This window comes from Cibotium barometz, chromosome 20, assembly GCF_041138505.1.
Source record: "Cibotium barometz isolate CiBa-2024 chromosome 20, ASM4113850v1, whole genome shotgun sequence".
NCBI classification, from domain to species: Eukaryota; Viridiplantae; Streptophyta; class Polypodiopsida; order Cyatheales; family Cibotiaceae; genus Cibotium; species Cibotium barometz.
The window spans coordinates 25,173,048-25,198,298 of record NC_141065.1 but is presented as its reverse complement, the minus strand read 5'-3'; the positions used below and the strand labels follow the sequence as shown (position 1 = coordinate 25,198,298).

General features: G+C 46.7%; 1 protein-coding gene across 35 annotated transcripts in view; it reads right to left on the bottom strand.

Annotated features, from left to right (window-relative positions):
* The window catches only part of LOC147627695 (pre-mRNA-processing protein 40A-like), a 76,962-nt gene that overhangs the window by 28,777 nt on the left and 22,934 nt on the right, over positions 1–25,251 (bottom strand). For all 35 annotated transcript variants that reach the window (XR_015268293.1, XR_015268295.1, XR_015268294.1 and 32 more), the window contains exons 22-27: positions 22,770–22,868; positions 21,780–21,827; positions 21,599–21,691; positions 21,386–21,493; positions 21,204–21,268; positions 20,978–21,080 (exon numbers count right to left, since the gene is read on the bottom strand). Coding sequence is in view for 12 of the 35 variants with exons in the window: in XM_086814637.1 (XP_086670763.1) it covers positions 20,978–21,080; positions 21,204–21,268; positions 21,386–21,493; positions 21,599–21,691; positions 21,780–21,827; positions 22,770–22,868 (516 nt within the window). In the remaining 23 variants the exon portion in view is untranslated. The remainder of the gene's footprint in view (positions 1–20,977; positions 21,081–21,203; positions 21,269–21,385; positions 21,494–21,598; positions 21,692–21,779; positions 21,828–22,769; positions 22,869–25,251) is intronic.

Genomic DNA, 25,251 nt, shown 5'->3' with positions numbered 1-25,251 from the left:
ATTGATTTGTCTCATAGGTCGAGTTCGGCCTCTAGTAGACGTTAATACAGCATATCATGATTGTATACACCATGCATATAGCTTTGCATTCTCCTAGTAGTAGAGCTCCATCCCCGTGCACACCCAGATTCAGCTTTTTTTGTTCAGTACTTTTTCATTTTGTTGGGATGACAGAGGATACCCCATACAGGTACTCCGATTTGTCTCATAGGCCGAGTTCGGTCTTTTGGAAGACGTTAATAAAATCTTTCTTTCTTTCTTTCTCTCTCTCCTATGTGAGCTTCTTCTCCCTGAACCTAAGGAGGGGCCTTATAAAAGGACACCCTAGGCTTCCTCCCCCCAAGTTGCAAGAGCATGGAGGAAGTTGAGTGCTCATCACTTAGCAATGCCTCTACCTTGTTAGCCACTCTTATCTCCTAGCATTTTCTAGTAGCCATCTAAGCTTGTCTCACACAAGCGCACGGTGTGGAATGCTACCATCTTTGTATTCTTGCTTGGTGCAATAATAATACATCATTCTCTTTACCTTGTCTAGTACTTTTGCATAAGCTACTTATTTTCGCATCAAGATCCTCGGTGTGTGCGTGTTCTATGTTTTCACCACACTAAAAAGTCTTCTCTTTCACTAGTGAGGTTTTTCCAACATGTGTGTGGATTATAAGGGTCTTAAAAAATTCAATGCTCACAGGCTGAGACCCTAATACTAAATCAATCCTATGATCAACCGACCAACTCCACGAAAGACCATGTGGCAACTTAGGTAGAAAAACATTAGCAAACTATGCCCTGATGTTCTCTAAAGCCCTTGTCTCCCATACATCAAGACCAACTAAATTAAACTCTCAATTGGCATTAGATGACATGATATCTAGAACACATTGAAACACTTCATAATTATTTACTATATTACGAAGCTTAACTTAGTTTAGAAGACTAGTGGATAGGACATCAAAATCACCATGTAGACAATTTGACACCATCCATGACGAAAGATAGCTTATAACCTGTCCAATCTATCTATACATTATGGTTATGAAACCACTCCTTAGGAATAATAACATCTACTCTATCTAGATTCTTTATCACGAAATCTAATGGCTGTGAGTAGCACTATATAGTTACAAGCATCTCAGACACCCGTCGATACCGAAATCGTGTGCTCATCAATAGATGTCAACACATTACATATATATATATATACCTAGATGAATCCAGGAACATGCCCAAATTCACCTTTTAGGAACGTGCATGTTTTATACTCATGGTAGTCAACTATCAACTCCATTATGCATAGTATGGACTAGATACTACGACATCCCCACTAATGTCATCAGTGCCCAATAGTGGGTGTAGAACTTTGTATCAAGATATGCTCTCACACACACACTCCACAGACACACACACACACATAAGAGCATATATTCACACAAAGGCCTTCGTACTGAGTTTCAGTCAAACCTCCGGAGATGCAGGGCAGACTCAGCCATAATGAAGCCTAGCACTAAGGGAAGTAGCAAATGGAAAGAATTAGTAAAGCAAATAAGTAGTTGATAGGGAAAATGCATCGCTAAAGATAGAAAGAATTAACACAATATCAACTGGCCACAACTCGGACGAAAACTTCACAATGTGAAATCTGCATGTCTGCTTATACGGCTGAATATATACCTAGATGAATCCAGGAACATACCCAAATTCACCCTTTAGAAACGTGCATGTTATATACTCATGGTAGTCAACCCACAAGACTATATAACTATCAACTCCATTATGCATAGTATGGACTAGATACTACGACATTACAAGTGATCACTTGACTACGTCTCCACTTCCAACTTCTACACAAGCTTGGCATTCGTCGCGGAGTTCCGAGTACTTCCACGATCAAAAAGAATGTGTACAGTATTTCCCACGACTGACCCATACATCCATATTGGGTCCGTGGGACTAAAAAACTTTCATGTTAAAGCTACAACTTTTGCAACCACTATGATCTAAGACAATAGTGTGTATAGAAGTAATTTTACCTTTAGCCTCAATCGCATGGACTCCCTTTGACTTTGATTTGCCCTTTGACTGCAAGCAGTTCGTTCTCATCTGCCCTTGCTAACCACAAGTCAAGTACCAACCCTCCTTAAATTACTGAAGCGTCTGCTCCACTTTCTTTGGTTTCTTCAAATTGGGGTCTCTCATAGACTGTGATTGACTCTGGGTCTCTGTGAGAGTCTGTGAACTCTTCCCATGCTTAAAACTTTTGTTTAGGCTAGGATCCTACCTAATCTGTCAAAGAGGGTTGGGATCTCTTTGGTTGTTTCTTTGCCATGGCCTCATCATACATCTTAGCATATTGAATGGCACCATCCAATGTCTTTCCTTGATTATTCGTCATCCGGAGCTGATATCCATCAAGCACTCCATCAACAAAGAATCCAAGAATGGTCATAGGATCCATGTGGATTATGCGAGCTTGCAACTCTCTAAACTTTTGCATATAGGTGTCAAAAGGCATATTCTTCATTTCCAAATTTTTTAACCTGGGCACTTTGTCGTATTCATCCTTAGGCTCCACAAACTCCCCCAAGAACGTTTACAAACAGCTCGTGAGCTCGTTCTCGCTGATCCCCCCCCCCCCCCCCCCCCCCCCGGGTCGCCTTCCCCCCCTCTCTATGCCTTCTTCACCTCTTTCAATCCCCCCCCAAAAGTTCGCCCCTCGCCCCGCCCCCTCTGCCTGCCTTCCCCTCTCTGCTACTCGCCTCCCCCCCTCCCCCTTCGCTGCCCTTTGCCTCCCCCCGTTTCTCCCTTTCCCTCTCCCTTTTCCTTTTCCTCTTTTCCTTTGCTTTCCTTTTCCTTTTGCTTTTCTTTTGCTTTTCCGTTCCCGTTCCCGTTCCCGTTCCCATTCCCCCTTCCTGTTCCCCTTTCCCTTTTCCCTTTTTTCCTTTTTCCTTTTCTTTTTCTTTTTCTTTTTCTTTTTTCCTTTTTCTTTTCATCTCCCCGCCCCTCTCCTCTCCCCCCTCTTGTGCAGGTTGCTGCTTCTTGGCTTCTGGGGTTTTCGATTTTACTCAGCAAGCTTCAATTTATTCTGGCCTTCACCCTCAGGAGGACTCCATGGCAACCGCTCCGTCATCCCCGACTGAAGCCACCGTCGCTTGCATTTCCTTCTCCGACGCGGATCTACAAGTTCTTGCCACGACTGTTGCCTCACTAGAGGCCTCCACCCTGGTCTGCAAAATTGTTGGTAGCCGCCTTGCGCGCGGACAGCTCAGGGATCCCTTTCAAGCCAGCCTCATTGGTGGCGAGCCTGCAAAGATCACTGATATTCACCCTATGGGGCGCGAATACTACCATGTGTAGTTCGACTCGCCATCGGCGTCAGACCGAGTCATGCAGCAGCTAAGTCCCCTTGCACTACATACGGTGCAGACCTTCTTTGCACGGTGGCAGCACGGCTTTGATCCTACATCTGACCCATTGGCTGGTGTTTCGGGCTTCCCATAGACAATTTGCTTCCCAAGCCTTAGGAAGGAGTACCTTCCTCTTCTGTCGGTGATTGGTGGTGGGAGAGTGATGGAATCCCCCCCAACCGTTGCCTCGGCCCTCACACGAGCAGTCGGGATCCCATCTCTCCGCATCTGTGTTGCCTCACCGGATTCCGTGCCTTACATGATATCTACTCCCAGTCTTCGAGGCAACCCCATTATACAAAGAGTGGAGTATTTCAGCCTTCCAGGCCAATGTTTCATTTGCAAGCAAATGGGTCATCTGGCCAAAGCTTGCCCGGCGTCAATCTAGGAGACCGCCCCCGGTGGTTCCCCCTCCTACTTCCCACTCAAATCCGCACCAAGGACCGAGGGAGGAGCAGGTTCCCAGGCCATAGAGCACCAAGTCCTGACCATGGATGACCCATCAGCCGGAGAGTGGCGGACGGTTGGCCTCCGCTCGGATCGCTCGGCTGAGCACCAGAGCTAAGCGTCGCCGCCGTGCGCGCCGAGCTGGCAACATGCAGGAGGATTCGATTCTGTCAGAGAACCGTTATGAGCACTTATCACAACATCCGCCCACAGACGATGGGCCCCCTCTAGTCAGAGAACCCCCCCGGGCGGGATTTGGTGGCCAATTCCTCGTCGCGACTCCTCTTCCGGCCCTCAATGCCCATTGGGGCTGGTTGACCCCACCCTCTCTCCGTCGAGCCTTCCCCAGCACCCTTCCTCTTTGATGGATGCCTCTCAGCAGCGTCCCTCTCTAGCCTCTCTGCCTCCCCCGCTCCCCCTCGCCTCCTCCCCCACCCTCGCCTCCGACTCTACCCACAGTCACTCCATCTGCCCCTTCCTCTTCTTTCGTGCCCCCCCTTTGCCTCTCCAGAGCAATCCCGTAGGCCCCCCTGCAGCCCCTGATGCAGAGAGGAGACAGCCAACAAGCTTCGTTCATCACCTGATTCATCGCTTCTATGAGCTAGTGGAGATGACAATTGCGGCCTCACCGGTGAGGGCTCTCCCACCCGAGTCTCCAGGTAGGTCCCCCTAGGATCTTGAGGCAACCTATGGATTATAGTTTCTTTTGGTGTCTTCCGACGGAAGGGACAGACAATTTTGAGAAGACCGTAGCCCCTATTCGGATATGCGTGGTCTTCAACCACTCGAGACCCTCTACACCAAAGAATGGCGCAATGATTTTCCCTTTCCTCTTGAGCGCAGACTCGGGGACAGAGTGGGATCCAGAGTCAGTGGCCGCTACCATTCAAGGCCAGGCAGTTGAGCTATCACATCATCTTCAGGATCTCCGCGTCACTGACGTTCTTACTCATCTATGGCCTCTTGCCAGGATGGACCTTGGTGGATCAACCCACAAAGACCAGAGGGGAGATGGTGACCTCCAGCCTGGAGGTGCTGCTGCTCTTTGTGTTCATGCATACCTCTATCACAATACCTCTCCCCCCTTCTTACAGGTACCTTCACTGTGGGAGCACGGAGTATGCATACTCTCGCGCTCAGACACAGTGACAGTACATGGAGGGTAGGATCCACGCCCACTTGGCGCAACTTCGCACCAGGACAGATTGTGACTATTCCCAGTCTAAACCCGCGCCCAAGACTCTTCGAGTGGAGGGCAGTTCCGATAGTTCCATCCCACACAAAGTTTGATATGAGGATTATCTCATGGAACATTTAGAGTTTAGGAAAGCCTCATTGGTTTCATAGACGGCATCCTTAGAGGAAAGCTTAGAGCAGAGCTTAGAGCAGAGCTTAGAGCAGAGCTTCAACAAGCTATGGTGGGGGGACCTATCAACATTCTTTTCCTCCAAGAGCATCACCTTACTGAGGAACACACCTGCCGTTGCGGGAAGATTTTACCAATCTCGAGTCATACTTTTTGGTCCCCATCCTTAAACCCTTCAAGGACGAAGGGGGGAGTGTCTCTCTGTCAGTGAGCAGCTTCTGCCATCTGTGACAAGATCGGGAGTCGTAGTTTCAGGATGTGCTCAATGGGTTACCATTCTCATGGGTGAGGATAGCGTTGGCTTCCTCAACATCAGGTAGAGCTATCTTTTGGAGCATTGTCCGACATGCCCTTCCCCAGGCTGATTTTTGGTGCATGGCCGATGACTTCAATATGATAGAGGGAGCAGAGGATAGACTAGGAGATGGCATGGCCACAGTCTCAAGAGCGGAGTACTATGGCTGGGAGGAGATGATACTGATTCTTAGGGAACATGACCCTTGGCATCTCCCAGAGTTTGGGCGTAGCCCTGGGAGTCTTAGTTTCTCTCGATCTGATAGGTGGAGCATTGGCCCCAACCTCTCTCGGCTGGACAGGTTTTACATCGATGAGTGGGCTTGCAGCCGCGGAGGCATGGTTGGTATTCTGGCAGGCACTACTTTCTCAGATCATGCCCCAGTTATTTTGTCCCTAGAGAACCCATGGAGGCATGACAAGCATGCGAGCTCCAGGATTCCAAACGGCCTCATTCAGGACCTCGAGATCTACAGCCCGGATCGAGCAGATATGGGCAAGATTGGACTTTTCCTCGGGCTCTGCAACGTGCACTTTGGATGATGGCCTAGGGGTGATCAGTGTTTTCTTACAAGCTACAACCCGGAGTAGACTGGAGGGATTTCGGGAGCAGGAGAGGAGCCTGAGGAGGGGCCTAGCCTCTTTACAGCATCTTCAGGGGAGTTCCCCACACAGCCCGTGGATTGAGTGTCAGATTGCTGCTGCCCGCACAGAGATTCGGTCCATTGAGGAGAGGAGGGTGGAGTACAGATATCATGCCAGGGCTTCATTCTCGACTCGGGCCAGTGACAGAGTTACTGGAGATTTCTTTGAGATAGTTGGCCCCCACAGGAGGAGAGACGGTATTCGTAGGTTGCACGGCCGAGGTGGAGCTATTGTTTCTGACCCCCCACATGTGTGAGCCATCGCCACGGATTTCTTCCGATCTCTTCTCATTGGTGCCCCTTTATCCCCGCAGGTGATGGACGCGCGCGAGAGAGTCCAGAGGCACACGAGAGAGGTGGTTCCTCCCTCCCTTCGGTCTTTCTTATTGACCCATCTCACTTCAAAGGAGCTGGCGGAGGAGTTGACACCATTACCCAGGGGCAAATGCCCGGGGGCGGATGGACTTCGTGTCTCTTTCTTTCTTCGCCATTGGGACGTCATGGAAGGTGGCCTTCGCGCTGCCTTCAATGAGATTATGCTCACAGGTGCCATGCCAGAGCGGCTCACAGAGGGCTTGATACATTTGATTCCCAAGGAGGGTGGTGACAGAATGGAGATCCGACAGTGGAGACCCATCACCCTTCTAGGGACGGCCTATAAGATTTCGGCCAAGGCCATTAGTAGAGGCGACTTCAACCTTCTCTCCCAAACTTGATCCACGACACTTAGACCGAAGCATTCTGGACATCTTTACCTTTTGGGAGGCGATAGCTTCGACTAGGATGCGGCAGCAAGACCTCATTGTGCTACTCCTAGACTTTGAGAAAGCTTATGACACGGTGGATTGGAGCTTTCTGGAGGGCACTATGAGCCAGATGGGATTCCTTATGGAGTGGATTCGTGGAGTCTCAGGACTTTAATCAGCATCACACACCCAGGTTCTCATTCACGGAGCCCGAGGCGACAGATTCCCCCTTTCCTGTTCGGTTTGACAAGGCTGTCCTCTGGCACCGTATCTCTTTCTATTTGTCGCCGAGGCCATGAGTAGTTTTCTCTCCGCCCAGGAGACCGGACTTCAGGGATTGCGCCTTCCCCTCCGCATGCAGGAGCAGCTGCTGGACTCAGAGCTTGCACACGACACATCAGCCTACCTTGCAAGAGATGTTGGGAATCTCCAAAGATTCACGGAGGCGATTGAGACTTTATGTCGTGCATCAGGAGCGCAGATCAACTGGCACAAGTCATGTGGTTTTTTAGTAGGGTTAGCACCCAACCCGACTTGGCGACTAGTTAAGGCTTTCCAGTGGATCCCGAGGGGCACTCCAGTTCGTTACCTCGGTTGCCATGTTGGCATTGACATCTCTCCCGAGCAGCAACTCGCTCCACTTCTTCTCAATATTCGAAAGAAGCTTTTATATTGGAGCTCACCGAGAGCAGGCAGAGTGGTGGTGGTGAACCAGGTACTGCTTGCCACCATGTGGTACATCACTTCGTGTTGGGCCTTTTCTCGGGTATTGGCCAAGTACATCGTTTGATCCGGAACTTCTTGTGGGCCGGAAGTGATGAGCGGCCAGTCCGGGCCAAGGTAGTGATCATTCAGCCACGTGGCAGAGGGGGGCTTGGCCTCATCAATCCCACTATACAGAGTCATGCCCTGTTGGGCAAGTTGATTGTCAAAGGACTCCTACCCGGTGGTGAGCCCTTGTAGGACTTCCTCTTGGCCCGGATTTCAACCCGCACTCCGAGCCTTGGGGGCTCGGCCGCAAAGTACTAGATGGATTTTCACAGAGATGCAAGCCCATGGTTTTAGCCCAACCTTTGAGGACAAATTCGTAGCCAGTCATATCCCGGACCCGGCAACAGTTGCCAGCATTCGATTCTTAAAGTTGCTCATGGTCGTGATCGATCAACCCAAGGAACGCTATGATGGGTATGATGCTGAGCAGCTGCAGTTTGACATGAATCAAGGACCCTCTGACAGAGGCATGATGTTTGTTGTATTCCTACTTTGTGCTTGGGATCATCTCAGGCCAGCCCTCAAACAGTGTGTTCCAATTGCCTCACAGGAGTAGCTTTGGCAGCCTTTCGTTTGGAACCCCTGATCCGTTTACCCAATGGCCACATGCTAGGGGCCGGACCGCATATATCCTGAGGTGCCTTGAGCATGGGACCAACCAGGTCTCTCGGGGATTGGATTGCACACATGCAGTTACCTCAACAGGAGCAGGAGAGAGGCCTGACAAGGATCCGGGGTAGAGACAGGCTCAGCATCAACATAGACTCAGCTATTCCTTAGGAGTGGCTGACTCCTATTCCAGACCCGACCCGACCCGACCCGACCCGACCCCCCCGCGGTGTGGTTAGGAGTGTTTACTAGACACGATATTCTTGTGGCGGTCCATGGAGCAGATGAGGACAGTGGTCTGCTCACTTTCTCTATCGGATCCCATGGCAGACTGGAGAGATCAGAACACCCCTTGGAGGATCTCAGAGGCTGCACCTTGCAGAGGGTGAGGGTGATTGGTTTTCAGGCATGGGAATGGCACATAGATCCAGCACCGACCAAGGTGGCCAGGGAGAGACTATGGCAGCTAAGGATTTGGGAGTGCTGACCTCTCACGCGGCTGCAGTGGGACCCTGGAGAGTGGACTTGGCATGATCCCGTAGATCGGGAGGACACTCTGGATTCCCCCCTCTGCATGTATAGCGCGGCTTGGCCGTAGGATCCAGATTTTTCTTTAACTAATTGAAGGATCTTTTTCCTGAGAAAAAAAACTCCCCCAAGAACTATTCTCAAAAAACTCTCTCAAAATCTACCCATGTCGTTCGCTTCACCCATAGCTCTTTCCACGTAAGGGCTTTTCCTATCAGGAACCCCTATACCGTCTGTATTTTTTAATCCTTGGGGAAAGGATGGAACTCATAATGTTTACTCCACTTGTGGAGGTAGGAGTGAACCGTCTTCTGGGTCCTCTGTTTTTTCTCCCCCGTATACCGCTCTAAAGTAAAAGAAGGTGCCATTAGTGTTGTCCCAACTCCCCTTGTAGCCACCAAGTCCGCCAATGTTGCTTCAAGTCAAAATCTGCTGCTCAAGCAAGGCCATCCTTGCAACGTAGTCCACTTTAGTGACCAAGTCATTCACTGTCCCTTGATGGTCAAAGTCGAAATGAACATTCTCGTACATGGCTCGATCGTTATGTGCTTCATCAGCCATGATAAATCCCAAGCTGATTATCCCGCTCTTGGAAGCTGGCTTTTCCTTTTCAGCCCTCTTTACCAAGGAGATTTTCCCTTCTTGCATGGAGAAACTAAAGAGTAAGGCTCTTTTTTCCTCGTTTTTTGAGTTTTTCTTAGAAAAACCCATCGAATATGTTTAGCGGAAAAAACATCTACTTTTTTCTCTCCAAAAAAAACCATCAAAGCTTTTTCCTGAAAGCAGCCTGCTGATTTTTTCTTGCGCACAGATTCTGTTGCTTCCTACACAAACAGCATGCTTTCATCCTCTGCCATGGGGTTGCACGCCAGTCCTGGCTGGTGTAGGCTGCTACAGGCGGCAGCCTGTGTGCTGGATGCCGGCCTGTGCGTTGGCTACCGGCCTGTGCGTTGGCTACCGGCCTGTGTGCTGGCCACAGCCCACAGCAGGGTTGCCTAGGGTAGCTATGATTGGCTGCCCTTAAGGAGGCTATGCTGGCCGATGTGGCCTTGAGCCAGGCCAACCTTGGCGCCATCACACACCGGGCACCCCCTTTTCAACAACGGTTTTCACCTCAGTCCCTTCTACGGGTACTCGCCCTAAGCAATCAACACATAGACAACCAGCACTTCCTATCTTTTAACATCACGCATACCTTAACGCCACCAGAAAATCCTCATAAACATGAACTTCAACAGAGTACTTCTATAGGAAAGAGAAACGATGAGAGAAATACCTGGAATCCCAACATCTATGCCTAAACACGCAAACCTCTTCAGCCTCTGTGTTAGGTTGCTCTAATACCAACTGTAAGTCCTCCACAAGATCTGCCCCCTAACCACTGCTGAAATCGTGGTTAGTATAAAACCAAATCATGGGGTAGCAGGCTAGCTCACCTCCCAACAATGACCAGAATCCACCAGTCTCCCCCAAGCCAAGGCTAGGGCTCGAGCACAATCCCACAGGCCCATGTCTAACTCCAACGTTCCATACCACCGAAGCCTGCCCGAAAGCCTTCAACACGCCAACCTATGTACTTGCCATGTGCACGGCATGTGCATGTCTGCTCTCCTGGTCCAAGCTAGACCTTTAGTGGAGCACATCTGCACAACTGTGTCCCATAATAACCCAAGCCCTCACTTATATAGTGATAACTACATATAAAAAGCTAGCCTGCTATAAACAACCATTAAGCCTATTTCATCAATCCAAAAATCCTAGCCAAATCTGGTTGCTAATCCCTAATCCCAAGGCCCCCTTACCCCGTTGGATTAGGTCCCTACGTGTCTAGGTATATAACAATGTGTAACTACCTTCTAACCATACTAACACTTACGATGCCTTGGTGTTTGATAAACACCACACTATACATCACAATCTCTATCTTAAATTGTGAGAAAAATACTCATTCCAAAACAAAGTGTTTCAAGATAGAACCTTTGTCATGCAAACCCACAAACGTCAACAAGATTCCTCGCGATTGTCAATCGGCCATTAAGACCAATGGATTCATGTATTGCCACGCTCATTCATCATGGGAATATGGATCAAACCAATGGAAAAAGAAAATCCAAGCATGACCTGGTTAAAGTTTACACGGTCAAAACCTCTAAGAATCAATTGAGACGATGTGGAAACTTCATATTCTTGGAAGAACATGTTGCACATGCGTAGAGACCTAGCAACAAGGACATGAGAAAGCATCTATGTCGATAGAATGCAACTTTGGATCCAGTTGTTAGCCAAATTGAATGTTCATGATATTGGAAATGTGCACATCACTAGATTGTGGTACTAGAATTCGCTTCACCGGCAAGGTGAAGGAGACCTATAAACCGAGAACCTCCCAGCCGTAGAGTCCATCCGAACTCACCCCCAAGCCAGAGGCCATAGCTACACCCTAGGCAGTGCTCCTCCATGGTGAGACTTAGCCTCCATTCCTAATTTGAAGGCCTACTTTCCCGAGTTCATTGCCGAGGACATCAATGGTCCTTAAGGGGGGAAGTATGTGTAACTCGCCCGGGAGACTAGGTCCTTTGACACACTTGTTGATACCATCAATGCATATTAAAACATTTAAACATGGCCACAGCCTTAACACATATCCATCATCACTTTGCATAAAAGCTGGACAAAACATCCACAAATGCTGAAAATGGAGCTTGCACACGTGACACCGCATAGAGGCCGGAATGGGCCGACCCCCCCCTTGGAGTATTTTATTACCCAAGGAGAATAATATCATGTACAAGCTTTGAGGGCCTTACTCTCCCCACGGGAGATGCCGGATTATCCATATACAAATGCCATAACACAGCCCAACACAAGGCAACTGAGCCGGAACATAGGCTGTAGAAATGCCGAGCCAACAATATAATCCATATACCTCCGTGTGGGTACTGATTCTTCCCCAAAAACCACGGGTCTTCATGCAATAGAAAGGGTACAGCAAGTACAACTCTCCATTCAGCCGGTACAGCAGGTACAATGGCTGGTACAGCCGGTACAGTGGCTGGTACAGCCGGTACGGTGGCTGGTACAGCAAGTACAATGGCTGGTACAGCCGGTATTGTGGCTGGTACAACAGGTACAGCAAGTACAAATGCTGGTACAACACATACAATGGCTAGAAATCATAATAAATGATTGAATACCCTTGCCTTCAGTATTTCTTCGCGATGGAAGCCTCCAAAACAGTCCCCAACAGCCGGTATTCTTCATGGGCAGCCTTCAAGTGAGAGAGAAAGAGAGTAGCCATCATTAGGGCAGCCTTCAACGGTGGTAGAGGCTAGTGTGCAGCAAGAGAGTCTCCATTAATGAAGAGAGAGGGCTCCAATTTATAGATTTGGGCCTCCCATGAGCTAAAATGGCAAGAGAAGGCTACGATGACAAGTGGAGAGCCACACAATAGCTGAAGTGACAAGTGTGAGGCCACTTGTCTCACTTTGATCCACTTTCTAACAAGTGTCAGGCCACTTGTCTCACTTTGGTCCACCTCCTTGCCACATGTCCCAATCTAATAGATGGGTTCTTCCATAAACTCTCTCTCTCTAAAAATATCCCAACTGGTAGACATTCTGTCATAGGCACTTTGCCAACTCTTGGTATCTGCTCAATTCCAGATGTAATGACGCGAACAGAATTTCCATCGGAGTTCGGCCAAAAATAGCAACTCTCCTAAATTTTAGGAGTGTGGTCCTTTGTATTCTAGGATAATCCCCCATTCCCAAAGCTTGTACTTTCCAAATATTTAGGCATCCTGGAGTCCACCAGACCCCTTTCATACTGGGAAATGTCCAGGCTGGTGACATCCTCCCCAACTTCTTAAAAGTTGTCCGCAACTTTAAGCTTCAAGCCATATATTCAAGATATAATCATGTCCCATCGATTGGGCGAGACGAGACAGTCTCAAAAATCCAATATAACTGAAGAATCCATGTCCCAAAGAAATGGGCGAGACAAAAACAGTCCCATAAGTCCAGATATCATAATCAATGTCCCAAGTAAATGGGCGAGACAAAATAAGTCTCCTGCCAACAAGACATCGGTCCACATGACCCTTGGCATAGACATAAGTCCCGTCATGTCCACTTTACCACTTGCACTCCGTGTTGGTACTCAGACCACACACCTTGGATGAGAGGTGGGCTCAAGTAACAAGATAAAACAATCACTCGCAGGCATAGGTAACCTGGAGTTCCATAAGCATTTTTGCTACTTGAAAATATTCCGCCTGCCATCATAACACACCATGTGTGCATGGCCGGAATCCACACGGGCACCGCCCGAAAGTCCACAAATGTCCTGCCATGTCCTTGGACTCATATGCATCCACTCATATGATCCATACACATGCCCAGGTATAATACATACATGCATCCGCATGTTTCTAGGCCTGACACGCATCCGCATGTCCCTAGAATATATGTCCACAAATGTCCTGCCATGTCCTTGGACTCATATGCATCCACTCATGTGATCCATACACATGCCCAGGTATAATACATACATGCATCCGCATGTTTCTAGGCCTGACACGCATCCGCATGTCCCTAGAATATAGGGGTTTGTGACATTCCCCCCGGCTTCTAATCAGTTGACCACAACTGAAAAGCCTCCAGATAGGCCTTCAAAAGATCTGGGTAATCCTCGAAGTAGGCCTCATCCATCCATTTCACATCCAAAGCTGAATCTCCATAGATATAATCCATCCCAATAAAGAGAGCCATGAAAAGAATTCATCCCATTAAAGGGAGCCATAAACAATGTTTCCCTGAAACCATCTCAAGGCAAACAACAACACCTTTCTCCTTGCATAGCTATACAAGGGTTAGTGAACATCAAAAACACTTCATAGCAAAAGCACTAACTTTGCAAACTCAAAGTATACTTAGCTTTTCTTTGCCAGGTTGGTCATGAAGCCAGAAGAAATATCTCGTCACCATATCCTTAAGATATCCTAAGATATATCTCCATATAGCTTGCCTGTAAGCTTGATAATATAATCCACAATATCCATATGGAAAGAGTGCTAAACGTGTGCACATAAAGCCAACTCCATACTTCCAAGATAAATTTTGTGAATTCATAAATCCTTAGACCAAGCTGTCTATTGCTCATGCTCTTGCTTCATAGGCTCTGAAGTGGCTGGCCATGCTTAATAGCAATGATGGTAAGTGTGGTCCCCACTCGAGATCTTTTCTCTTCCTTATTGATAGAAGGAAGCCTCCGCTTCCAAGAAAGCCTATGCTCTGATACCAATGTAACTCGCCCGGGAGACTAGGTCCTTTGACACACTTGTTGATACCATCAATGCATATTAAAACATTTAAACATGGCCACAGCCTTAACACATATCCATCATCACTTTGCATAAAAGCTGGACAAAACATCCACAAATGCTGAAAATGGAGCTTGCACACGTGACACCGCATAGAGGCCGGAATGGGCCGACCCCCCCCCTTGGAGTATTTTATTACCCAAGGAGAATAATATCATGTACAAGCTTTGAGGGCCTTACTCTCCCCACGGGAGATGCCGGATTATCCATATACAAATGCCATAACACAGCCCAACACAAGGCAACTGAGCCGGAACATAGGCTGTAGAAATGCCGAGCCAACAATATAATCCATATACCTCCGTGTGGGTACTGATTCTTCCCCAAAAACCACGGGTCTTCATGCAATAGAAAGGGTACAGCAAGTACAACTCTCCATTCAGCCGGTACAGCAGGTACAATGGCTGGTACAGCCGGTACGGTGGCTGGTACAGCAGGTACAGCAAGTACAGAAGCTGGTACAGCAAGTACAATGGCTGGTACAGCAAGTACAATGGCTGGTACAGCCGGTATGGTGGCTGGTACAACAGGTACAGCAAGTACAAATGCTGGTACAACACATACAATGGCTAGAAATCATAATTAATGATTGAATACCCTTGCCTTCAGTATTTCTTCGCGATGGAAGCCTCCAAAACAGTCCCCAACAGCCGGTATTCTTCATGGGCAGCCTTCAAGTGAGAGAGAAAGAGAGTAGCCATCATTAGGGCAGCCTTCAACGGTGGTAGAGGCTAGTGTGCAGCAAGAGAGTCTCCATTAATGAAGAGAGAGGGCTCCAATTTATAGATTTGGGCCTCCCATGAGCTAAAATGGCAAGAGAAGGCTACGATGACAAGTGGAGAGCCACACAATAGCTGAAGTGACAAGTGTGAGGCCACTTGTCTCACTTTGATCCACTTTCTAACAAGTGTCAGGCCACTTGTCTCACTTTGGTCCACCTCCTTGCCACATGTCCCAATCTAATAGATGGGTTCTTCCATAAACTCTCTCTCTAAAAATATCCCAACTGGTAGACATTCTGTCATAGGCACTTTGCCAACTCTTGGTATCTGCTCAATTCCAGATGTAATGACGCGAACAGAATTTCCATCGGAGTTCGGCCAAAAATAGCAACTCTCCTAAATTTTAGGAGTGTGGTCCTTTGTATTCTAGGATAATCCCCCATTCCCAAAGCTTGTACTTTCCAAATATTTAGGCATCCTGGAGTCCACCAGACCCCTTTCATACTGGGAAATGTCCAGGCTGGTGACAGTATGTTACGGCCACACTAGGCACTAACCTAGGGTGGGTTAATCCCGGGTTAGAGGGGTGGACGGCTTCACCCTAAGTGAAGGAACTTTAAATAGGAGGCATAGTTATTAAAAGAACTATGGGAAAGCACTTATACGGCTAAGTTTAGGGCCTAGGCTCCTACATAAGTGAATGCATGGTTCTAGGACACAATCGTCTAGTCTAACTTGTAGCCTAAGGCCCAACAAGATTGCTCAACACCGCAAGGATACCTGCATGGGTGTATCAAACGCCAAGCATAGTAACAAGAAACAGTCGTTTCCTAGCCAAGAAACGCTATTTCCGTTTCCATTTCTCTGTTTCCTAATCTCCAATAAAAATCACCCATTGATTTGTCTCATCTAGTGCTTGCTTAGTGATTTTCGACAAATTTTGCTCACTATTTATTTCAAATTATGATAATGTACTCCTCAAACTTTTCCCTAGTTACTAATTTTCTCATTATTTTTATATTATGTATCATACATCCACCGTTTCCAAGCCGTTTCCATTTTCTTGTTTTGAGCCATTGCCATTTCCCAAAGACCAACCGTTGTCATTTCTGTTTCATGCAACTATGACGCCAAGTCTTACCACGGGGGAGCACTGCCTAGGGTGTAGCTTTGGCCTCCAGCTCGGGGGTGAGTCCGGATGGACTCTACAACTGGGAGGTGAGCCTAAAGCCTTACTTTTAGGTGTGTTCTACGTTAGATGATCCTTGGTCGGTCTTGGATGAGCGGTCTTGGATGAGACTCAACAGGACCTCCAATGGCAAGCGAGCCAAAGAAACTAAGGAAATAGTTGGTGTGAAATAAGGCTAGCTAAGTTGATAAGGGGTCACTACATTTGCTTTATCATCTAGTAAACTTCGATTTACCATTGAGAATAATACTCTCAAGAGGAACGGCAAAATTTGTGTTTTGAAATCAGACAATATGAGGAAATTAGTGACGGGTGATTGTTACAATAGTCCATATACAATCCATGTGTTGGACCAAGATGTCATTCTGTAAGTTGGGAAGACTTTTGGGATCAAGTAGACCTATGAAATCATTCGGGGTGATTTGTGAAAACACCTACAAAGTGTAATAGAAAGGACCTAGTATGGTCAAGTGTTTGATCTTGGTTATAGCTTGATAGAACGATAGTGCACTCTTCATTCCTTTCACGAGGAAGAGGTGAAAGTTTATTTTTGTTGCATGCTTCATTCCTAACAACAATGAAGTAGAATTATGGTATGTGCTGTTACCGAGTGGTACTCATGAACAGTCGTGTGTCTAAAGTAAAAAGGAATCTGGAACGCTTCTTGGCATGCGTTTGACAACTTGATTCCTGATGTGGAAAAGCGTGTCCGAAAAGTGGTCTATTGATAATGTACAAGTGGTAATGACACAGTGTAAAAGACTACAAGTGGCAATGACCTAGACTTCGAAAAGCCTAATCAGCACTTCTACATGGTGAGCATAGATTTCAACCACCTCATGATAGTTGTGTGGATTATCTTGAAGATGTCAAGTAAGGTATTTAGGACAAAATCATTAGGAAGGTCTAGACATGCATAGTATGTCGCTTGTTCTAAGAATTGAAAGGAAACAAATGATTTCGAGACTCGAAGAAAACCTTGAAGACATGGAAATGGTTGGGAGTAACTGGTAATGATTGAAACATGAAATTGATTTGTTTTGGAAGAGATCCAACAGATCATCAGATATGTGTCACATTTTGAAACAAAGAGCAAGACGATCGTGATACCATATTCTTCAATGTTCCATTTGTTTTGTCACATTTGTCCTTATAAAATGCAACTTGGAAAGCTTTTCCTGAGAGCTGGCTGCTTGTCCAATGTTCATCATTGAGGACGATGAACGATCCCTACAAGTACATGCTGCAAAGCATGGGACATGTGGGTTCATTGGCGGCATACAACAACACATCACCACTTAGGTAATAAGTGTGAGCGCGTGTACGTAATCAATGAGGTTCTTGGGTGATGGCTATAGGCATTAAGACCTAGTGGAACAGATGCATAGATCTTATTCAGAGTCAGAGTGGTTTTGGAGACCGGGCCGGGTTTTCAGTGAAAAGGGTTGCCAGAGATGGATGGATGATAGAGGGACTCCCGGAACAAAATGGGATGATGACAGTCATCCAAGGAAAAAGTTGGAATCCCGTCATCAAGTTTAGTAGAGGGGGATGTCATGTGCAAGTATGCCCATGGACATGTTCCTAAGCTAGTCCAGAAGGGGCAGCCAGAAAAAGAATGATAAGAACCAGAAGTTGGAGCATCAAGTGCTGATTTGGCTAGAGGGGACCAAGATGACCAGGCAGTTGCAAGAGGGGTACTGTCGGCTACAAGAGAAGGTTGTCGGCTAGACCAGATTTGAGGTTGCTGCAGGCGCATCACTTTTATGGGAAATATTGCCAGTTGGCTGGTCGACCAGCAGTCGGCCAGCTCTTCTATTTGTTCAAGAGCCTATAAATAGGAAAGGATGCTCATTGTATTATTCATTCATTCCACTAGGGAATGGGTCCTTAGAGTAGGACAGATTTTGGTGTGTTACAATAGCCCTACAGGAGCTGGCCGACTTGCTCTAGAAAAGGACTCACGACTAGCAAATCATAAACATGTGAAAATGGGTGGCCAACCCTACAACCAAGGGCCCTGAACAGAGGGAAAAAAATGGTGCTGCCCGGGATAAATCTAGGCACCCCTAATACACAACTTGGGCACGCTACCAAGAGATGAATAATGCTAACACCCCCTCTCAGATCCTGGGAGAGAAACCGGTCCAAGGAGCTGGGAATGGAAACCTCCAAAGCAAGCCGAGAAGTCGATCTGCTCCCGCCTCTGCCACTTACTCCAAGAAACTACTCCCGATCCAGAAGTCCAACAAAATCCAAAAATGAACCACAAGATGTCCATACCTCCAACCCAATCTGTATCACACCAGTCCACACAATGTGCTTCCTCTTCAGCCCAAGAAAGGATGTCGTCTGACTCTCTACCTCCAAGAAAAAATCTGCTCCTTAGAGAACACCGCCAAACTGTCTCCCTGTTGGCACCCCCTCTAGACACCCTAGAGGCCCACAATGGCTACAACAGGCCTGGTACTCAAGCCTCCAACTCTGAGCTTGTTGAGCACCAATCTCTATCCTGTTGGCACCTGACCTTTAAAACCCGTATCCATAACTCACAGTCGCGTGATGGGACTACTACTCACACACCCCTATGAGTCACCCAGTCACATGGCAACACCCCCTGAGCTCTTTGGTGTTAACTATGGCACTGAGCTCAAGAAAGCTCTCCTGCCAAAACCCAACACCCCCAGCTGGCAAGCTCCCAACCAACCAATCACGTGTCCATGTGGAACCAACCATCAACAACTCATCATCCCAAAGCACAATCTGATGTCAATCATCTGCTCCAAACTGTTGCTCCACTGGTACCTACATGTACCCAATGAACCTGGACACCTGCCATGCATCCTGTTCCCATCCTGCAACTGAGCAAGTACCTGTGAACCTCGACAAAAGCTCTCGTCACCAAATGACCTAGCTTGCCTCTCCATGAATGCCGATATCAACCTATACACCAAGCTCCCAAATCAATGCTCATCCTAGGGATGAAGACTCCTATGCTTGTACCTTGTAATCCAGAAGGCCATCTGCCAGGGAAATAGGAGTGGCTCACCTTGCCAAGTAACCACATCCCCCTCTCAAGGTGAACACCCTGAGAACCTAAAGGAAACACCTATACACCACCAAAACTATGTTGAACTGGCACAAACTCATAGACCCCCTCTGCTATCGAGAAAGGACTAACTGTCTTCCACACACACCTCGAGGATGTGAATCCAAGTGTGCACCCATGAGTCTGAAAACTCTGACAAAGCAAAGATTGGCCGAGCAAGGGCTCAAGGCCATGTGGGAAGGCACCATTCCTGGAAAAGAACACCTGCCTCCACTGCCTCCAAAAATGCAGATGAGATAATGCAAAAAACGCTGCTGTAACCAGCCGGCAGCACATGTACCAAGAAGAAGAGAGGGAAGAGGAAGATACAGCACCTTCAGCACCTCCTTTGGCTGCCCCGGATCTGCAGAAAACGCAGCACGTGTATCTCCCCTACTCGCTGCCCCATATCTGCAGAAAACACAGCCATAGGGGGCTGCCCTCCACCTCTGACTTGGGGGCAGAAAAAAACGCAGCCTGTAGGGGGCTGATCATCACCTCTACTGGCTGCCCCTTCACGTCTTCACAAGGTCCCAGCCTGAGCTATAGGGGCTGCCCACAGCACCTTCTCCAGAAAACATGCAGCAATGCTGCCCTCCTTCAGAGAAAAACGCAGCCATGCTGCCCAGCACCTCCTCCACAGCAGTATCAAAAAAACGCAGAAATCCTTCTCTCTCAAAAAACGCCAGAACACCTTCTGTAGAAGAGCTTCAACTTGGTGCTCTGATACCATGTCAAAAGTGCGTAGCGGAAAGCGTGAGACATAGGCACATAGAGAAAGAAAACGAATCTGCATAATGATGAAGAAGCAATGATACAAACAGCCCTGTGCAAGGGGTGGTCCCCGTAAGTGAGAACATGATGAGCTACTCCCCTGAGGGAGGACCCGGGCCTAGAAGCCCTTGTCAAGGTGAGTACAAAAGAAATAAGAGCCTGGCTTTTATAGCCCCTACAGGAGCTGGCCGACTTGCTCTAGAAAAGGACTCACGACTAGCAAATCATAAACATGTGAAAATGGGTGGCCAACCCTACAACCAAGGGCCCTGGACATGGACAGAGAGAAAAATATGGTGCTGCCCAGGATAAATCTGGGCACCCCTGATACACAACTTGGGCACACTACCAGGAGATGAATAATACTAACAAAGGTATGCACTCAATGCCCGAGATCACTTGTGTATATATATGGTTGGGTGGTTCGACAAAATATGTCATGCTAAGGCTTTCATCCATCTTTGGGGAGCTCCCATTTTTTTTCTCCGTGTTTTTGCATGTAGGAAGGTTTAGTACGGTTAGGGTTTCTACTCGACTGCTGAGAAGGCAGATTCATTGATGACTAAGTGGGGAGCGGAGGGGCCTATTTATCATCATCCTTCCCCTCACATTGAAGGCCAGCTAAATCCCCAAAAACCTTAAAAAATCACACGTGGATGCCCGACTAGTGGCCAATCTACACCTGAACACCATGCCTTTATTTGGTCTGCCCGTCCAACTATATCGGCTATACTACAAAACTTGGCTGGAATCTATATTTTTCATTGCCCTTTCATGGCTTTACACACAATAAAACTACTGTTTGAGAAGGAGCCTTAGCAGGACTCATGTTTTGACAAACTCACACTAAGGAAGTAAGAAGAATTACATATTTGAGATTTCCACTGATGTATTTGAAATGATTCTGTGGTTAATAGTAAACCAGCTGCCTGTAACTTGCACGAAAATTTGACAAACAAAATCTGCATGTTTGTTTATAGTTCTCCCTCATTTATATTGACGAACACAAAACAAATACCTTTTCTTCTTCTCGTTTTTTCTCCTTTTCCTTGGCTTTTTGCTGTAAGTGAGCCACAAACTCATCAAACATGTTCTTGCAAACAGATTCATCATCCACAGCCCTGGGTTGAATAACACCAGATTATAATCATTACAACTGCACCATGTCATAGTCTGCAATAAAGCCACACCAACTCACCATTTCTTTCTGAATCATGTCTGCAATAAAGACCACACTAACTCACCTAAACTGAAGGGTGTTTTCAACTAGCCCCTTGCAATCTTCCCATGTGGACAATGCCGAAATGGACTGGAACATCAGAAAAAAATGTAATAACTATCATCTGAAAGAGTTTTCTTGGCCACCTCTATGCTTAAGAGGGAGAAAACAAAGCACAGAGCAACGTTCCTTGTCTATAAAACTTACCTTCTCTGCACGAAGAAGCTCATTGAAATCATCAGCAGCACGTTTCCTCTTCTTTGCTTCCTTCTCCTCCCTTTCCTTGGCCCTCTCCAATAAATCATCAAATACAAACTGCAACAAAGGCCCAAGATCTCCCTTCATTCAGCTCCCGAAAACAATGACGCATGTGTCTTATTGGCAGAGTGACTAGAAGTTATCATAGTGAGGACTACTAACTTTGAAGATTGGTTCAGCAACATCCGCTAAGTCACCTGCTTCAGTCGTGGCAGCCTTGAACTTGTCAAAAGTCCACTCAGATGTCACGTTTATCTGGTTACAACAGTCCAGCTGACAATTACGTACTTGAATTCTAAACTCTAATTACAAATCAAACTTGCAGATAAAAATCATTCTTTACCTTTCCAGCTTTCATAGTGTCTTTTATTCTCGTTTTATTTTCTAGATACTGCAAAAGCAGAGCACCTGTCAGCATCATCATTCAGCACCGATGACCTTTTGAAAGCCAAGCCAAAAAGCTAGCCCCATGCTACCTGTACTTGAGACTTTCCTCATATTAAAAGCCTCTTTTGTCCCTTTAAAGATTAGGACTCACAACCTGGTCTGAAACCCTAACCCTAACTAGTACTCTGAGCATGACACATGCATTGAGGGTGCTTGGTCTTGCCTTTCCTCCAGATCTATCACCCTATACTTGCATCGCAAACTTATATGATCTGCATGGACACAAATGCTGACTTTGAAAGCTTGATACCGATACACAATAATGAGCAGCACGACTTTGCACCAGCACATCCTTACTCAGTGTTTCATCTCCAGATATTGTTGATCTAATCATACACATTCATGGCATGATTGATTCAAAGACCAATTCTTGTGACTACAGTTTTGATTCAGTATCAAATGAGATTTTGGCTGATAATGTTTGCTTCCATTGCAATTAACACTATCATCATAGAGTATTGCAGCTTGCTACACTCATGTAGAAGCTCTTCCCAGAAAGTTAGCCCGTATTTATATCCTGGTCAATTTACTATGGCTTGCCTTGCACCCAAATGGTCCCTACACTACCTCCATCTTCCCCCACACGTTTTGTGGGTTCATCCAAACTCCATATGTCAGCACCTTTATGTCTTGAATGTTTGCAATCTCTCTTTGTAAGCATGTGTCACGAGACAGGTGACACAGCTTCTTCAACTTGACATTTTGTGCCCATTACATATCAGGCTTGCATGTCATGGGATTGGCATAGCTTCCAAGATTTTATTAAGATGAAATAAGCAGCTTATGCATGTACATTGAAGCCATACAACCCTTGAAGAATGTAGCTGCAGCCCAGTCAAAGATCTGTCATTTAGCAAAGGGGCAAATAAAAGCATTAGTTATTCACCTGTTTTTCCATATCCTCCGCCACATCTTCAAAGAGCTCCTTTGGAGTTGTGCCCGAACTGTTTGAACATACTGCCACATAGGCAGGGTGATCTTTCACCTGAATGCCAGAAAAGCACACATAATTTCACTTACAACGAATCATCATGAAAAGAGCAAGGGGGAGAACTGAAGTTATGCTTCCTTGTTGGAATAAACGCCCAGATTTAAAAAAATGACCTGAGCTCTGCGGGGAAGGGGGGGGGGGGAGGAGAAAGCGAAAAGAGAGAACCAGAAGGGGGGAGAAAGAAAGAAAGAAAGACTTTATTAACATCTTCTAAAGACCCAATGGGTCTATGAGAGCAAAGAGAGTTACAAATGTTCCATGTGTAAGCTCGAAATCAAAAACTTGGAAATAAAAGAAGTAGTGTTTTTTTTTTGGAGGGACTCCTCATGTTGCCACTTATATATGTATTCCCTTTGAAAAGCCATATTTTTGGTGACCATCCAATCCCAAAGACCTCCTAATGATCACTTTCTAGGCAATCACCATTTGTTGTCAAAATTCCAAAAAAAAAAATATTCCTTCTACTTTTTTTTGAGCCTTGTTTTCTAAATTTAGCCAAATACAAAACATTGAAAAGAAGTGCCGAAAGAAAAGGGGCCCCCATAGTATGCGGGCATTACATGTACAATGAAAGGTGAGGCAACTGAAACCAATGGGACTGATCATGTATCATCCTCCTGTAATATAGTATACATTGAGTCACTGTCCACCACCATCGGCAGTGTCACTTTTATGGCACTGGAGAATATCCTGGATCTAGAGCTGGCAGCGGATGGGCTGGATCTCAGAGGGCCAAGGCATTTGGCTCTTCTAAGGACTGTGCCTGCACCATGATAACTCCATGTGTGCAATAGGCTAGTAGGTCCCAGGTCCCACGGGCCCTCTCATGATGAGCTCAGGTCTCCCATCCATGATCTCTCTGCCTGGGCTGGGTGTCCGTCATAATAACCTGACGGTGCCCATAATGGATGTCCAAGTCGGCCTATGAGACAAATCGGAGTACCTGTATGGGGTATCCTCTGTCATCCCGACAAAATGAGAGAGAGAGAGAGAGATTAAACGTCTTCAAAAGACCCAGTGGGTCTATGAGACCAAAAGTGATACAATAGTGTCCGTGTAATCTTATCATGGTACAAAAGAAAACAAAGACTAGAGCTATGAGCTGAGAATGTCAAATCCGAGCCATATGATACAAAGTGGGACCATCATCATAAAACCTATGGAGCTAAGCCCCCGGTAGGGGGAGGATATCAAGCATGGGGTTAGCCTGTAGAAGGCTCTGCAGATCCGCCAAGGCATGGGGGAGAGAGAGAGAGAGAGAGAGAGAGAGAGATTTATTAACATCTATGGAAGGCCAAAATGGCCTATCAGACCAAAGAGGTACATTGTGTATACAATCTGTAATAGAAGATGTTTAAAGCATCCCCTATATGCCAATGCAACAAAGAAATAGTATATGTACTCGCTTCTAAACTACCAAGTGCCAAAAATCTCCTATTGGGTTCTGGACAAATGCTCCTCTGACAAGGCTACAAGCTGATTCCATAGGGTTACAAAGCCAATGAAGAATCTTTGAGCCTAGAGAGAGAGAGAGAGAGAGAAAGAAGAAAGAAAGATTTATTAACGTCTTCCAAAAGACCGAACTCGGCCTATGAGACAAATCAGTGTACCTGTGTGGGGTATCCTTTGTCATCCCAACAAAATGAAAAAGTGCTGAATCTGGGTGTGCAATAAGTACAATGGGGAGGGGATGGAGCTCTACTACTAGGAGAATGCAAAGCTATATGCATGGAGTATACAATCATGATATGCAACCTAGCTAGCTCCATCCTATACCATACTGGTGGTATAAAATGGTATACACCAATGAAGGGGTGTCCACAGCTCCCTGAAGAACATGCCTGGGTCCGCTCTGAAGCGAGACAGTCGCTATGCACCCTCTCTGTGAAACTGAGCTCTGATCTATGTCATCTCTCTCTGGTATAGGCGTGGTGTCCGAAAGCCACGTGTCCTCTGTCTCCTATGGGCTCTGAGTGTCTCTGCTCTCTGGAGAGTAATTCCCTGTTGTGTAGGGGTGGAGTGGGATGGATCTTTGAAAAAATGTAGTAATCTGTGTCTGTCGTCCCCCCTCTGGAGCTGTCTGAGCCTGTAATGATGTCTCTCTGTGACGTTGTATGTCTAGAATGAATCTCCCCAATATGCGCTGGTCTGCTGCCTCAAAGATCTGGCGTAGGGAATGTGGCTCTCTGAATAAAATGGGATATCTCTCTCTGATGGCTGTATATGCTCTGCATCTGCATACATAATGGTCCTCACTCTCCACCTCCTCTCTGCACAATTTGCATACACTCTCCTCTAGGGAGATCCGTGCTGCTCTGCCAGTCTCAATCTCCAATCGATGTGATGAAACTCTAAGCTGACCAATAGCCACTCGGGA